Source organism: Natrix helvetica (assembly GCF_964273705.1).
Source record: "Natrix helvetica genome assembly, chromosome: 4".
Lineage (NCBI taxonomy): Eukaryota > Metazoa > Chordata > Lepidosauria > Squamata > Natricidae > Natrix > Natrix helvetica.
Genome location: NC_138550.1, coordinates 166125647 through 166142958, shown reverse-complemented (window position 1 = coordinate 166142958; position 17312 = coordinate 166125647). Strand labels below are relative to the sequence as shown.

At 44.2% G+C, this 17312-nt stretch overlaps 1 protein-coding gene across 2 annotated transcripts in view; it reads left to right on the top strand.

Annotated features, from left to right (window-relative positions):
* The window catches only part of TRAPPC9 (trafficking protein particle complex subunit 9), a 361114-nt gene that overhangs the window by 112665 nt on the left and 231137 nt on the right, over positions 1-17312 (top strand). For both annotated transcript variants that reach the window (XM_081951044.1, XM_081951045.1), the window contains exons 18-19: positions 12409-12551; positions 13532-13642. In XM_081951044.1, the coding sequence (XP_081807170.1) occupies positions 12409-12551; positions 13532-13642 (254 nt within the window). The remainder of the gene's footprint in view (positions 1-12408; positions 12552-13531; positions 13643-17312) is intronic.

Genomic DNA, 17312 nt, shown 5'->3' with positions numbered 1-17312 from the left:
CTAATGAAACAGCATAGTAAAAAGCGAGTGTGGCAGGCCAAAGATCCTAAAAGGAATATGACTGCAGGCCTTACACCAATATTAAGATTCTGAAAGAAGTCAGGTGTGAGCCTAATAAAAAAAAATGTAGCTGCTCTGAAGTGTTTCTGACAAGTACACCCTGCCCTCCTCCATGATCTGAAACCTATTTGGTGCCTCGAACACAACATACTTGCACAGCCCTGGAAACCAGTTGAATGATAAAAACCAGTTCCAAATACAGCGGTCTTCAAGTGGAACCAGTGACCAGTAGGGTGATGGACTCACGTTTGCAAGAAGGCTGGACAGCCATCTAAACGAGATGCTTTAAGTAAAAGTTTTTCACATTCTCCAAACAATCAGTCACATGGTCCAATCATGGTGCAGATTGGCAACCGGGTGGCATCTCACAGCCTGATCAGGTGTGAGAATGACCTTGGTTCCCAAGAGAAAATATTTTGTTTTGGCCACAGAATCCCCTCTATCTCAAATTCTCCCTCCCTATCCCTCAACTCCAGTGTGGCAACACTGAAGTGGTAAAAAATAGATTTGGTCAGGTCAGCTTCAGGGCTGACAGCATGCTGTTGAGACTCTCTGCCTCAAGGACCCCAATCAATTAGAAGGGTCCCCGAGCAATGGGCCACGGACCAGTACTGTTAGGAAGCAGGCTGTGCAAGCGAGCGAAGCGACATCTGCATATGCCCGGGATCTAGGTAGTGCACTAACCAAAGCCCTCCCCCTTGCTAGTCTGTAGAAAAAATATTTTTCCTGGTACCAAAAAGATTGGAGCTCACTGAATTAGAAAAATCATTAATGTCCCACCCTCAATGTCTTTCATTCATTCATGGAGTTTATCGGTATATTGCAAATAGAAAACCACCGTTCTCCAACTTAATCATATTTTCTATCATGTTCTATGCTGCACTTCAGATGTGCTTTCGGTGCAGTGAATGGGCCTCTAGCTGTGAAGTCTGCATTAAGGTTAATGGACGTAGCACAGTAAAATCACGGACACTTTTGCCGTAAATTTACCTCGCTGCAGGTAACCATTCTTCCTTCGAGGTCTTGAGAAGAGGTAGAGCAGTAGAAAAATGCAGCTGTTGCCCCCCCCCCTCTCCCTCTTCTGGGATCCAAACTTTCTCAGAAAACGGCGAACCCCTTCCACGCATATCGTGTTCCGTTTTTATGACATTTTTAATTTCCAGACCTACAGCGGGGTGGAGGCTGAAATGATTCATGTGAAAAGTCACACAAAGCCATCAATACTCCAGAATGCCTGTTTTGTGTGAGTCAGTGGGGCAGGCGAATTGAAGGGCTTTGAGGTTGTGAGCACTGAATGGAATCCAGTGGATTTGTACATTATTGCTGTGATGGTTGGTCAGCCAAAGGTTTAGTCTTTATTTGGCATTTTTATTCACCTATTAAATCCTTCCCAAAAGACCTGGGATAGGCAGGTGTTGTTTTCGATGGTGTTAAAGATAAAGCATGATGTACGCTGTTCAAAGTGAAGCTACCTATGCTCCTCATCTTCCTCCTCCTCCTCCTCCTCCTCCTCCTCCTCCTCCTCCTCCTCCTCCTCCTCCTCCTCTTCCTCCTCCTCCTCCTCCACCACTACCACCACCACCACCACCACCACCACCACCACCACCACCACTTCTTTATCTAAAATGTGTTTCTTATTTTTTTAAATAAAAACGTTTTTTATTTTTCCTTTTCAAATCCATTCATAGATTCTTGTAATTGCTCTTTAACATTTGTCTGTTCATCCTTAGTCTCTACACTCATTTTTTTACACACATATATAATACAGTTTGGGTCACTTTCTTGCCACCCTGTGCCTCCATCTTATTTTGCAACCACCTTACTCCTTCCATCTTCTCAACGTCCCTTCTCTGCCTTCTTTTTTCCTCCTCACCTTCCTCCTTTCTTCTTCCCCTCTCTTTCTCCCACTCCTCCTCCTCTCTTCTTCTCCTTCTTGCCCTCTCTCCTACTCTTACCTCCCCTCCCTTACTTCCTCTTCTTTGCCCTTCATTCCTTTCCCTCCTCAACCCCCCCCCCCCCTCCATTCCGTTGTTGCACTTATTTATTTCCTCTGATGGGTTCTCAGGGTGGCAGAGGATTGGTGCGATGGCCTAGAGGTGGAGCTTTCGCCTCACAATCAGGAGGCTGTGAGTTCGATCCTAGGTAGAGGTAGATATTTCTCTCTGTGGGCACACCGAGAATATATCTGCTGAACAAAATCCACATTGGTGACGGGAAGGGCATCTGGCCATTAAAGCACTCTGCTAACTCCATTCAGTTGCCCAGACTTCACCCCGCAAGAGATTATGGGGTTGTTAAATGAAGATGATGATGTGTGTGTTTGTGTATTTGGCATGTATATGTATCAACTCAAGGCAGTGAACATAATGCTCCTTCCTCCTCCTGTTCCCCTCCCCATAACAACAACCAGTTGAGGTGGGTTGGCTTGAGAGAGAGTGACTGGCCCAACGTCACCCAGCTAACTTTTATGCCTAAGGCAGGACTAGAACTCACCGTCTCCTGATTTTTAGGCCAACACCTTCACTTTCACTAGTGATGTCTTGGAGCTATATTGGTGGAGAAGGCAGCTTTCTTCAGCCTTGTATTCTTTAAGAATTCCATCATCTACAGCCACTATGATCCAAAGACAGCAATTGTAAAAATGTCAGTAGACATCTGGAGGGCAGGAAGTGAGGACGATAATTGTAATCAAAGCATCTGAAATCAAATGTAATTAAAGTAATTAATGTTTACAATACAGTACATAATTTATATTCTCAATTCCACAAGTTTTGGCTGCCTTTCAAAAATTGTATAAATTAAATTAATTAAAATGGCATTCTAAAAAAAAAACAAATCCCACCCAATATTTTATTTTATTTTATTTGGGTTTATTTGGGATGCTCATCTCTGTTTCTAAGCCGAAGAGCCAGCGCTGTCCAAAGACATCTCTGTGGTCATGTGGCCGGTAAACTCAGAAGGCGCACGGAACGCTGTTCCCTTCCCACCAAAGGTGGTCCCTATTTTTCTACTTGCATTTTCTCCATGCTTTCAAACTGCCAGGTTGGCAGAAGCTAGGACAAGTAACAGGAGCTCACTCCGTTACGCGGCGCTGGGGGTTCGAACCGCCGAACTGCCGACCTTTCTGATCGACAAGCTCAGCGTCTTAACCACTGAGCCACCTTGAATATCACTGGCTGATTAAAGGGTAAATGAATTCATTAAGTCAGGGGTGTCCATGGCTGGCTGGGGAATTCTGGGAGTTGAAGTCCACAAGTCTTAAAGTTCCCAAGTTTGGACACCCCTGCATTAAGTATAAGACGTCCTTAACCTAGAATCACAATAGAGATCAGACCTGCTAAGCAAGCTGGTCCTTAAAGGTGCCTGATTATATGACCTTATTTTGCTTTGGTTTTTAAGAAAATCAGTGCAGTTCATGAATTTGCCTTCCCCCATCGACTTTGCTTGTCGAAGGTTGATTGGGAAGATCACACTGGAGATCACATGATCCCACTGTACTGTCATAAGTACAGGTCTTTTGATGAGCAGCTGAATGCTGATCGCATGGCCTTGAGGTTGCTGCAAATGGATGTAAGTGGGAGAACTGATTATAAATCAGTTTTTTAGTGCCGTTGTAACTTTGAACGGTCGTTAAATGAATGATTGTAGGTTGAAGATTCCCTGTATTGTTTTTCTCCGGCTATTTGTCACCATCCTCCATTCATTTGTCAGTTCCTATTTTTACAGGAGGACACATTTAGAATGGTGCCCTTCAGTTTGTGTTTGTAGAGATTCTCCGTCCTCCAGGACATGGTTGTCCCAAAGGTGCGTTTTTCAAGAGGCAACTGGACTTGCTGGTTTTTCTTTGAAGACGTTTCGCTTCTCATCCAAGAAGCTTCTTCAGCTCTGGCTGGATGGAGGGGAATGGAAGGATTTATGCTCCTTGCAGACAGCTGGTCATTTGCATTCTTTTAGAGAGTCATTGAGGCCACACGGAGATTTACCTATGTCATCAAAGAGACCATTTGTGTCAAAATTGAACAGCCCTCCCTCAAAAGAGGGGGAAGCATACGGCATCATCTATCTCCAGTTTACAACACAGTCCTTTCAGCAGTTCCAAGAAGGCTCCATATCTATTTGCACAATTCAGGTGATCCTGATAACACATGCAATCCTCCAGGTGGCCTCAACGACCTACGTTCCCTCTAAGCTGCGCGGCTGCGCTAGCGCGCACTTGAAAAGCAAACTCCGCGCAGTAGCTTCCAACTTCCGCGCAGTGTTTTTTAGCATGATGAATCCAGAGCCAAATCCTCGGCTCTGCCAGCTGCCTTCCTCCCCCGAAACGTAACTACCCAGCCGGGGAAAGCAACGAAGCCGAAATGATACCATTCAATTCAGGACCAAGAGGAATCAACAAGCTGGGCAGGTAACCCCCCCCCCCACCTGCCGCCGCCACCACTGGCAGCAACCCCTGTCTCCGTTCAAGCTTGTCACGGAGTGGCTGCCAGTTCTGTCTTTCAGCAGGCCCAGCCAATCACCGCATGAGCAACTTAAAGGCGGTCATGAATAATAAGTGTCTCCCGGGCCCTCGGGGATAGACTCGGCCTCCGCACCAGGACTGCTTTTAAAGCTCTGAGCGTGTAAGGCAGGCAGCGAGTCCGCAAATTGTTTTCCTGAAAATAATCTCCACTTAACGGAGAGGGGCTTCCTTGTGATAACTGTGAACAGGACCACCGGCCCCAAAGGGCTGCTGGAAGCACATTAGAGCACTCTGCCTTTGGGGAAGCGGTTGGATTTCAGGTTACCGATCGGTCTGTTGCACATATCTATTGGAAAGTATAGGCGCGTAACACACACACACACACACATTTAGTCTGGGAGGGGATTTCTTTCTGTTTGATTCTGAAAGTGTAGGGTCATATACCTCTTTCCCTTATCTATCAGGGGAAGGCTTTGCTGACACTTGCATGCTGTCATTATCTATTTTCTTTTTAAATGCTTTGAATTAGTCTTCTGTTTTTTTTACCAATGGCACCAGAGAAGAAAGGGATAATTTTCAGGAAACAGAAAACTGACCTAATGTATTGGTTTGCCTCTTTTATGCATCTTTGTCTGAAAGTCTGAAAATTAGTACTTACAAATCAACATTTCATCACACATTCCATACATTATTATATCATTTGCGTATGAAAAGGCTGTATATTAAATGAGCCATTTAATATATTGAAAACCAACTTTATTTTCTGTTGGTTCATCCTCTCAAAGGTGACTGATCAGATTTCTTTAGCAAGTTCAAATTGGCTAACCTCCATGTAGTTTGTTTTGGCAGTTTGTTCTACTAGTTTTGGGGGGATCAGCCATGGTCAGCTAGGTGATACCATCCATAGTATTGATACAGCAAATGGTTCCAGTTCTTGGATCATCATATAAAAACAAATGGTTAAATATATTTTACAGCCAGCCAATATATAAATGTTGTATACATGCAACTCAATAAATAATAGGTTTGTTTCTTTATGTACCCCAATTGCTAATCTACATCAATTGGTAATTTATTCATTACTTGCTAATATCACTGCAGACTATTGGATAGTAAGGGGGAAAGTATGAAGCATATAAAGTAATTCATAGTATGAAAATGTGGATAGATCCTTTTCCCATAGAGAGTCATCCATTGAACTTGAATACAAGTAGTCCTCAACTTACTATATATATATTACATAGTCATATATTATATAACAGTTTTAATTAAGCGGGTATCTTGAATAAACATAACTTTGAATTTCAAATAACACTGATTTTGTTGTTGTCTTGGGTGACATCTGTGAAAAAAATTCAGGTGCTCAGGCATGAAAATGTGCCGCTCAAACACTATACTTTTCCACTCACACTGAAAAAAAATTAGAGGGAACATTGTCAACGACCCTCTAAAAGGATGCAAGTGACCAGCTGTCTGCAAGGAATATAAATCCTTCCATTCCCCACCATCCAGTCAGAACTGAAGAAGCTTCTTGGATGAGAAGCGAAATGTCTTCAAGGAAAAACCAGCAAGTCCAGTGGCCTCTTGAAAAAAAAGCACTTTTAGAACCTTCCATTTGTATACTTTTCCCACTTGAGTTTAACGGAGAGCATTGTCTCATCATTCAATTCAATTCAATTCAATTCAATTCAATTCAATTCAATTTATTTGATTTCTAGACCGCCCCCTCTCCCCAAAGGGACTCGTCTAGTTAAATCCTATTAAATCATCTAGTTAAATCCTATAAAAATGGTTTCGTTTCACTTTAGCGTCTGTTTCTGCTGCAGATTAGACCAGTTTTACTTCTGAAAATGTTTTCCCCTTGGCTTCTTTTAACCTCTGACAGTTATTTATAGGAAGCAGCACCCCTGGGATAGCAAGTATTTTCCAGATAGAAGATGAGTCTCAGCAGAAAATTGCTTTGGAGGGGGGAAATGTTCCTGCCTGGGACTTTATGAAATATAATGTAAATGTTGCGGTTGATTTCAACAATAAGATAACACCATATATAGTTTGATTCTAAGCCTTAGACTTCAAGACAACAGATCAGACAAGCATTTTTGCCTGTTTTACAAAATTGGGCACAATTGCCACTTTCACAAGTAATATTTGATTTGGTATATGGGAAGGTAGCTTCACTGCAAATTTGCTTTAAGTAAATGATCTGGAACTGTTATTTTTTAAATTGTGCTTAATTTGGCAGTCTTCCATATGAATAATACCAAGAAAAGTGTATGGATAGACGTGAGCTTATCTTGAAGATTTATTATACAAATACATTGGGAGTTTTCATTTACTAATATTTTTATTATTGTCTAGAACTAAACTTTCTGTCCATTGCCAAGTATCCAAAAGGCAAAAAGAATTAAGTTATATCCAGTGAAGCCATAGACTCTCCTCCTCAAAAATGGTGATATGATCTGGCAGTTAATGTACTAATACAGCACTTGTATTAATACATGTCAAATTTAAATTTTACTGACACAAAAATAAAGGGAGACTAGTATAGCTATTTCAATCTGTTTAGTTCTCATCAGCTAGCCATACCCTTACTGGGATTTGAACCCAGGCCGCTTACATAATAAATAATAATAATAATAATAAATAAATTTTATTTGATTAGCCGCAACCCTCTCCCGAAGGACTCGGGGCGGCGTACAATCAAAAGGATAAAATACACATAGGACACACATACATACGAAAAAACAAGGACAATTACATTTGTGCATGAAGGAGAGTAGACTTGTAAGTGAAGGACAATAAACACAGCTAAAAACACAATTAAAACACAGTTTAAAATCCCCTTAAATAAAATTGCTAAATTAAAAACCCCTCAGGAGCATAACGAAGTTATGGTTGAGCCAGGCCAGATATTTGAAAAAGGTGGGTCTTGAGCTTAACACGGAAGGAGCGGAGGTCTGTAGTGGTCCTAATATCCGGGGGGAGGTCATTCCACAGGGCTGGGCCCGCCACAGAGAAGGCTCTGCTCCTAGGCGCCGCCCCATGGCATTGTCTAGTGGACGGCACCTGGAGAAGTCCCTCTCTGTGCGAGCGAATAGGTCGTAGGGATGTGTGGGGCAGAATACGGTCCCGCAGGTAACTAGGTCCTGAGCCATGGAGCGCTTTAAAGATCGTAATCAAAACCTTGAAACGCACTCGATAGACCACAGGAAGCCAGTGCAGCTCGCGCAGGTGTGGTGTCACATGGGAGTACCTGGTGCTCCCCATAATCACCCGCGCGGCCGCATTCTGGACCAACTGTAGTCTCCGAGTGCATTTCAAGGGAAGCCCCATGTAGAGAGCGTTGCAGTAGTCCAGGCGAGACGTCACCAGCGCATGGGTGACTGTGCGTAGGGCGTCCCGGTCCAATAGGGGGCGCAATTGGCGCACCAGGCGAACCTGATGGAACGCCCCCCTGGCCACGGCTGTCACATGTTCATCCATGGACAGCCTGGCATCCAGGAGGACGCCCAAATTGCGCGCCCGCTCCACGGGGGCGAGTTGTATGCCCCCAATGGCCAGAGATGGAATTATCTGGTTGAACCGGGGAGCCGGAACCCACAGCCACTCCGTCTTGGAAGGGTTGAGCCTGAGTCGGTTGTCATCCATCCAGACCCGTACGGCTTCCACACACCGGGACATCACTTCGACGGCCTCGTTGGGGTGGTTCGGGGTGGAAATGTACAGCTGAGTATCATCAGCGTACAGATGGTATCCCACCCCAAAACCACGGATGATCTCACCCAGCGGCTTCATGTATGTGTTGAACAGGAGTGGCGAGAGGACCGACCCCTGTGGCACCCCACAGATAAGGGGGCTTAGGGTCGACCTCTGCTCTCCTGCCAACACACGCTGCGTCCTGCCGGAGAGGTAGGAGCCGAACTACCGCAAGACGGTGCCCCGGATCCCCAACCCCTCCAGTCGGTGCAACAGGATACCATGGTCGATGGTATCAAAAGCCGCCGAGAGGTCTAATAGGACCAGGATAGAGGAACAGCCCCTATCTCTGGCCCTCCAGAGATCATCCACCAACGTGACCAAGGCCGTCTCTGTGCTGTGCCCAGGGCGAAAGCCGGACTGGCGCGGGTCTAGATAATCATTCTCCTCCAGATGTCGTGGAAACTGAGAAACCACCACACTCTCCACAACCTTCGCCAAAAAGGGAAGGTTGGAGACAGGACGATAATTGACCAGCTCCATAGGGTCCAGGGAAGGCTTCTTGAGCAAGGGTCTCACCACCGCCTCTTTCAAGGCGGCCGGGAGAGACCCCTCACCCAACGAAGCGTTCACTAGGTCCAGGAGCCAGTCGCGTGTAACCTCCCAGGATGCCAGTACAAGCCAGGAGGGACACGGGTCCAGTAAACATGTGGTAGGTCGCAGTCGCCCACGCAATCTGTCCAAATCCTCGATGACAACCAAGTCAAACTCCTCCCAAAAAGGTTTCTCAAGACTCGCCACTGGCGTCTCGACTGGGCCACTGAAGGGGACCCAATCCTTCCGGATTTGAGCGACTTTATCCTGCAGATATTTCCCAAACTCCTCTGCCCTGCCCTGTAAAGGGGCCTCCCGTGGCCTCTGAAACAGAAGAGAGCGGGACACCCGAAACAGGGCGGCAGGGCGGTTCTCTGCGGATGCAATGAGAGCGGCACAATATTGACGTTTGGCCGTTCTCAATGCCACTAGGTACGTCCTTAAATGGGCTCGTACCTGTGCTCGGTCAAGTTCGGATCGGGAGGATCTCCAACGACTCTCTAGGCATCTCTTGCGGCGCTTCATCACCCTTAGCTCCTCGGTAAACCAAGGGGCCAGGGTGGATCGTTGCCGCCGGAGAGGCCGCAAAGGCGCCACCTGGTTCAAGGCCCCGGTAGTCGCATTATTCCACGCGGCCACCAGGTCCTCTACCCGAGGGCGGGTCAGGTCTGCAGGAGGTGGCCCAAGCTTCGTCTGGAACCTGTCTGGTTCCATCAAGCGCCTGGGGCGGAACCATCTAGTGTTCTCCGGTTCCGCCTCCCCGCAGCGAGGAGTAGCACCAGGGAAGTCAAGACGGAGGAGTGAGTGATCTGACCATGACAGAGGAGTGATGGTTAAATTCACTCCTCCCAGATCACTCAACCACTGGCGAGAGACAAAAACAAGGTCCAAGGTGTGACCTCCCTCGTGTGTCGGGCCCTGAATCATTTGAGTCAGGTCCATGGCTATCATGGAAGCCATGAACTCCCGAGCCCCCTCTGATGCTTCTCCCACCGACGGTAGGTTAAAATCCCGTAGTATAGTAGGCAGATGCATTAACCTCTAGGCCGCAGGCTCTCCTCACTTTGTTGGCTGTACCAGGGGGAGATTAAGTGTTTTTCTGGTGAGACCAGTCTATCAGAGCAACCTGGTCTACCCAAATATGGGATAGAACATAGGGCTTTCGCCTTTCAGCCCCAATCCGGGAGCCTTTTCAGGCTTCCACGACAAACTATTACGTATTAATACATAACTTGTAAAGCTGTTAAGGAAAAAGGGTAGTGTTGAAGCCCCACCTTTTCCAGATCTCTGCACTTTCTCAATAGGGGTGGAGAGAAATGGTCAGTCCTCTTCTTTCCTCGAGAATTACATAAATTCAGCTTTTGTCCCATTGCAAATAATGGAGGAGGTGATTGCAAATGCACTTTGTTGCGGTATATTGTGACCTTTTTAAAGCTCTGTGAATTCATATTTGACCAGCCAGAGAAACTACCTGAAATAAATCTCAACTAAAATTTTTAATTAACTAACTCTCTCTATGGATGTATGCAGTTTTGCCCTGATTGGAACTTCATTTGATTAGCAAATGTTCGTATAATACAATGCAATACAATAGCAGAGTTGGAAGGGACCTTGGAGGTCTTCTAGTCTAACCCCCTGCCCAGGCAGGAAACCCTATGCCGTTTCAGACAAATGGCTATCCAACATCTTCTTAAAGACTTCCAGTGTTGGGGCATTCACAACTTCTGGAGGCAACTTCTGTTCCACTGATTAATTGTTCTAACTGCCAGGAAATTTCTCCTCAGTTCTAAGTTGCTTCTCTCCTTGATTAGTTTCCACCCATTGCTTCTTGTTCTACCCTCAGGTGCCTTGGAGGATAGCTTTGTGGCAACCCTGAGATATTGGAAGACTGCTACCAGGTCTCCCCTAGTCCTTCTTTTCATTAGACATACCGACTTCTTGCAACAGTTCTTCATATGTTTTAGCCTCCAGTCCCCTAATCATCCTGGTTGCTCTTCTCTGCACTCTTTCTAGAGCCTCTATATCTCTATGCCTTCTGGAATATCCTGTTACCCCTTGGGGTGTAGTAGTTTGTCCCCACCCTCCTATCCTTCTGCAAAGACTAAAGATCGGGCTCTGCCAGTTGGCCCGGGGACCCAATAGAGGAGCATATCACTGGAAGTGGTTGCTGGACTAAGTTGCTGACTTCCCACCCCCACTGCGCTTTTTGGTCCCTCTGCACCAATCTTTTTAATTCCCTATTATTCTACTTCCATTGTTTATTTTTCTTGATTTAATCCTTTGCTATTGTTATGCTTACATTTTTAATCCATTGTCAGTGTTCCAAATATCATCCAAAATTAAATCAGAGTCCAAGGCAGAGCTTTCCTCAAACTTCCATTTTATTAAGAGAGACATGTTGGCACATCTGTGGAAAACCCGAATCTGAGAGCTACCTGGATTTTCCACTCAGTTGAAAGTTCATGAACCTGGCCCCACAACCACAAGTCCATCACATGGTCCAATCTTCCACTGCCACGCTGGCAGTTCCACCTATCCAGTTCCGGTCAGGTGCAGAGGTGCGAAGACAAAGAATGACCTTGGGCTTCTAGAAAGGAAGGTTTTATTTTGACAACAACGCATTCTGCTCCTTACTATTCCCCCTCGCAATTCCCCACTAGTGAAACAGCATAGTAAAATAAGAGAGAGTGTGGCAGGCCAAAGATCCTAAAAGGACTATGACTGCAGGCCTGACAGTAACCTTTAATTCAGGGGTGTCCAAACTTGGCAACTTTAAGACTTGTGGACTTCAAGTCCCAGAATTCCCCAGCCAGCTGGCTGGGGAATTCTGGGAGTTGAAGTCCACAAGTCTTAAAGTTGCCAAGTTTGGACACCCCTGCTTTAATTGGACCAAAACAATGCACTATAGGCAGTAGTGGAATTTAAATAATTTAACAACTGTTCTCTGCCCTAATGATTCCTTCCAACAACCAGTTCACCAAACTGCTCAGAAAGTTAACAAACCGGTTGTCCCAAAGTGGTGCGAACTGGCTGAATCCCACCACTGACTACGGGGCAACAGTTTTTGAACCAAGGTTCCTCAAATGGACTAACATACAGAGTGCATCTGAAAGGTGATCAGCTATAATCAAGCCAGCAGGAAGTCAGAAGTTGCTCTTACTCCCAAATTTAAACTTGCGAGTTTAAGCTCTCTACAAGAATCTGAACAACTAATAGCCAAAGCAAATTGGTGGCAGACAAGAATTAACAGAAGTGAAGGTGGGCTGGACTTAGATCTCTTGTGGGCGGGAAGGAACTCAAGACTGATGACGCGTTTGACCCTGCTTTCGGCTCAGCCTGGACATCTCCTGCAGGTTGTGTAGTATACATTTAATGTTGAACTTGTGCATTTGATGATGATGGTGTGTGTGTGTGTGTGTGTGTGTGTGTGTGTGAAAGAGAGTTTGTACACACACACACACACACACACACACACACACATGGTAATTAGACACTTACCTGTTTGGGTTAAGCATTTGAAGCTATCCGAACAATTTAGAAATAAATAGAACCATGGCAGAAATAAATAGATTTAATGTTTTTAACTATTCTATTTTTAGACACTGGAAGCCATCTTGAATTTCAGATACTCAGGTGGTCCTGGACATATTGATGGATACTATAGGAACTTGTCCCTGGGACTTCATGTGGAAGTTGAGCCATCTGTGTTCTTCACACGTGTCAGTACCTTGCCTGCAACAAGGTACGTTGTGTCTACTGAGAAAGGTATTTCTTCATTTAAGGTGAACAATGGTATAATCAACTCCTGTTAGGTTGTAGCTCTTCATGCCAGCTCACCAGCACGGTTGTGCCAAGTGCAGTATTCCCTGCTATACATTGGGACTGTACTGGTGCAGTTCTGGTACATTTGGCCAATATACCACAAGCATTTGTGTAGAGGACAAGATGAAATCTAGATTGGGATCAAATGAATGTATGCTTGCCACAGTAATTAATTGCAAGTAGAAGGAAAAAAATATATATTTTTAAGTAGCCTAGTAAGTGATCTCATTGTCTCCAAGGAGGTGACATTGAACTTAAGTGAGACTCCCACCTCACAGAAAGGAAAGTAAGAAAACCTAATCTGCTCACAACATCATAGTTGTAGCAACTCTCCCCCTTTATAACTAAACTAGCTGATAACTCGTCATTGTCCAGGTATTTATTTATAGGGGGAAAATGTCAGGACCAAATGTAATTTCTAATGTTGGATTTTCTCCGTTACCAGAGGGAGCCCCCTTGTGGGGTACTGTGAAGCCGTTATCATGGCAACTCTACTGTGCTGTACAGTAGAAGCCCTTTTACGGCAGTACTGTAGAGGCCATTTGAAGGCACAACAGGCTGTATCATAACAGAACCCCCCCCCCCAAGGGATATTAGGGCGTCTTACACCCAGAGTATTTGTTTCCAGTCATCTGTGTACCACGTTTGGTTGAAATTGCTTGAGATGTTCCAGAGTTATGCTGCAACACACACACACACACATCTTATATATATGGATTATTGGAAAAATGTTTTCTTTTAGATAACCACAGTCTCATTCAATGATGAAACTATGCGACAGTGCAAGGGACTCTGTATTTTGTAGGTTGCAGATGGGTTGTATGAAAATGTACAGTATGTTTGATAACAATTATCGCTACTCTATGATTGATGGGATCTTTATTTTAATTTCCCAAATAGTACTCGCCAATGCCATTTGCTCCTCGACGTATTCAATTACACGGAACACGAACTCATGATCAGCGCAAAGAACAATGAAGATTTAGTGTTGCATGCTGGAGAATGCCAGCGGTAAGTTTAGACTCTCTTTCTTTCACTGGGTCCTCCTCTTTTTCAAGGTGCATCAGTTTATAATACGTCCAGCCTTATACTGAAGAAGGTATTTCAATTTGAAAAATTTATTTTGCTGAATTGATTTTTGTATCAATAAGATTTTTGCATTTTCCCCGTATATGACAATATATAGAGGGTGACTGAGAGAAAAAACAGTATGTATGCATGCATGCATGTATATATATATTCAATATATACAATATATACTACACACACACGCTTCACTACGAAACTATGTGATCGGGCTTGATAAGTTGACACTTTCAACTTGAAAATTAATGAGTAGTTAAGATGGGCCTCTCCTCTCCCCAGAAACAGAGTTCTTTTCAGGTGGCCAGGGGGAGTAGAATGTCTAACTCCTTAGCATCAGAGCGTGTTAATATAAGGCAACTGGCTGTTGGAACAGAGTTCTTTTCAGGTGGGGAGTGGGAGTAGAACTCCTTAGCATCAGAGCGTGTTAATAATAATATAAGATATACTAATGATCTGATGGTCTTTTCAAACAATCCTTTCTTAGCAAGCACCTAGAAGCCAAGAGGAACCTAGGTGCCAAATTTTAAGTTTGTAGGCTTTACGGTTCTGGAGATTTCGTGATGATGCATGAGCGGTATCTCGCTTTTGTATAGATAGATTTTATTACAAGGATGTAGTGACAGAATATAGTCAAAGCTGTGGTTCTCCAGATAGATAGACAATGAAAGACAGTTTGGTCTAATGGTTAAAGCACCAGACTGGAAAACAGGAAACTGTAAGTTCAAGTCTTGCCTTAGCTACAAAAGCCAGTGGGGTGTGACCTTGGGCCAATCACCCTCTCTCTCTCAGGCCAACTCAATTCACGGGGCTGTTGTTGTGGGGGAAATCGGAGGAGGAAGGGATGTTGGGTATGTTTGCGTCCTTGAGTTATTTGTAAAAACAATATGAGTGAGATACAAATAAACACATAAATGTGATGTGATATTGCAGTTAACTAAGCAATACAGCTGAGCTTAACAGGGTTATGTTGTAGCAACAGCGCTTAAGACTTAAATACCGATACGCAGTGCTTTACAGGACATTCTGGGCAGTTTACAATGTCAGCCATACTGCCCCAACAATCTAGGTCCTCATTTTACTGACCTCATTTTACTGAAGTCTGAGTCAACCTTGAGCCCGTCAGAATCAAACTCCTGGCAATGGGCCGAGTCAGCTTGCAATACTGCATTCTAACCACTGCGTCGCCAGAGCTCATGATGTCATAGAGTTCTCCCTAGAAGAAACAAATGTCATTTTAGGATAGTTTGGATTATCTGATAACAACGAAAATGATAAAAATTCATATTCAACAACCATTTTAGTGAGTTATTTTCCTTTTGAAAATCCAGTGATTTAATTCCAGTTTGGTGGCAACCTAATGGACTCACCTCTTCCCTTTCTCACAATAAAAAGAGTATTTTTTACTGCAAAAGCAGGTGAGCAATAAAAGGAAGAGCTGGACAGGAAGAAGATAGGCAAAGTATATAATTAAAGGTGATTAAAAGTAGGAAAAGATGTGAAGCATATCATTAAATGCTGCTCTTTCGTTTGCTTTTTAAAATAGTTTCTTTGGCAACCAAAAAATGTGCTGGCTATAGAAAATTTAGGCTGATCTGTATAATCAGCCTCTGGACGTCAAAGAAAGCAAAAAGTTGTTATTTTATTATTGTTTTCTTGAGGAAACCTGCAATTTCCAAATTTCCAAGTGCCTCATTCTCCCTTCTGCATTAATGGAGATTTTGTTTTCAGTTGTCTCAAAATTGAAATGCTTGTCAGCCAGCAGAACACGTCGGGTATTCATTTATTATCATTTATGGCAGTAACATCAACCCTTTTGGCATTAGTAGAGCCACAAACCGCCTCTCAAAATATTAGCTGACGCTTGGGAAGTGATGTTCTGACTATGGAAAACAGTGGCAGCTCTTCCAATTTACTTCCCATGTGCATTCCCAGAAAATAATGAACTCACCTAAACAATAAGCCAGGCAAGAAATAAGAAACGGATGCATGTAAACCAGGGGTGTCCAAACTTGGGAACTTTAAGACTTGTGGACTTCAACTCCCAGAATTCCCCAGCCAGCATGGCTGGCTGGGGAATTCTGAGAGTTGAAGTCCACAAGTCTTAAAGTTCCCAAGTTTGGACACCCCTGATGTAAACGTTTGAAAATGTTGGCATTGACTGTTATCCTAGAGTACAAAGTAAATGTAGTCCTCCACTTAACAATCACAGTTGAGCCCAAAATTCCTGTTCTTAAGCAAGACAGTTGTTCTGTGGATTTTGCCCCACTTTATGCCTTTTCTTGCTGTGATGTTAAATGAATCACTAGACTTGTTAACTACCATGCTTTCCCAAAAATAAGACCTAACTGGAAAATAAACCCTATCACGATTTTTCTAGATCAGGGGTGTCCAAACTTGGGAACTTTAAGACTCCCAGAATTCCCCAGCCAGCAGAGCTGGGAGTTGAAGTCCACAAGTCTTAAAGTTCCCAAGTTTGGACACCCCTGTTCTAGATGCTTGTAATATAAGCCCGACCCTAAAAAATAAGCCCGTTAAGATCATCAGCCAGACGGATGCATTTAGTGCCATATTTCCCTGAAAATAAGACCTAGCCAGAAAATAAGCTCTGATGCATTTTTGGAACAAAAATTAATATAAGACCTGGTCTTATTTTGGGGGAAATATGGTAGTAACACAATTGTTAAATGAATCTGGCTTTCCCATTGACTTTGCTTGTCAGAAGGTCGCAAAATGGGATCACATGACCCCAGGACAGCGCAACAGAGGTGGGTTTCAAAAATTTTCACTACCGGTTCGGAGGGCATGGCATGGAGGAGCCATGTGACTGAGTGGGTGTGGCCAACTTGACATCACTCACACCCACGCCCACTCAGTCACATGACCCCCCCTCCCCACCAGGCCACAGGGAGGGGAGCTGCAGCCCGGCAAGCTTCGCAGCCACGTGGCACCGGCACTGGTTCGGGGGCGTGGCCAGCCTGCTGTCCTTACCAGTTCGGACACCCCAGGCCCAATTTCCACTACCGGCTTGTCTGAACCGGTGCGAACCGGTCGGAACCCACCTCTGCAGTGCAACTGTCATAAATATGAGCCAATTTTCGAATGACCATGGGGAGGCTGCAATGGTCATAAGCGTGAAAAATGTTAAGTCATTTTTTCCAGTGCTGTTGTAACTTCGAACAGTCAGTAAATGAATGGTTGTAAGTCAAAGACTACTTGTACTTTAAAAAAAAATACAATGCAGAGGATTGTAATTGAAAAGTACCTCGGATGAATTTAGAAAATGGAACTTCATTCTCTTGTCGCATTTGATAGCAAGCTACATGCTATTTTCGGAGACAATTTAAAATTTCTCTAATTATAAATATATTTATCCCTCCCTCCCTCTCTCTCCCTCTCTCTCTCTATCTCTCACTCACACACACACACAATATTTTTGGGAGGAATGGATGTAAGCCAGAGGGTAAGGACTCCTGAAAGATCGTGTTTGTGTGTCTGATTGCTAGCAATGACTACATCTGGGATTGCTTATTCCTGTATCTATTGTATGTGCACATGTGACACACCGGCTACAGACCAACTCAAGATGCAGCTGGAA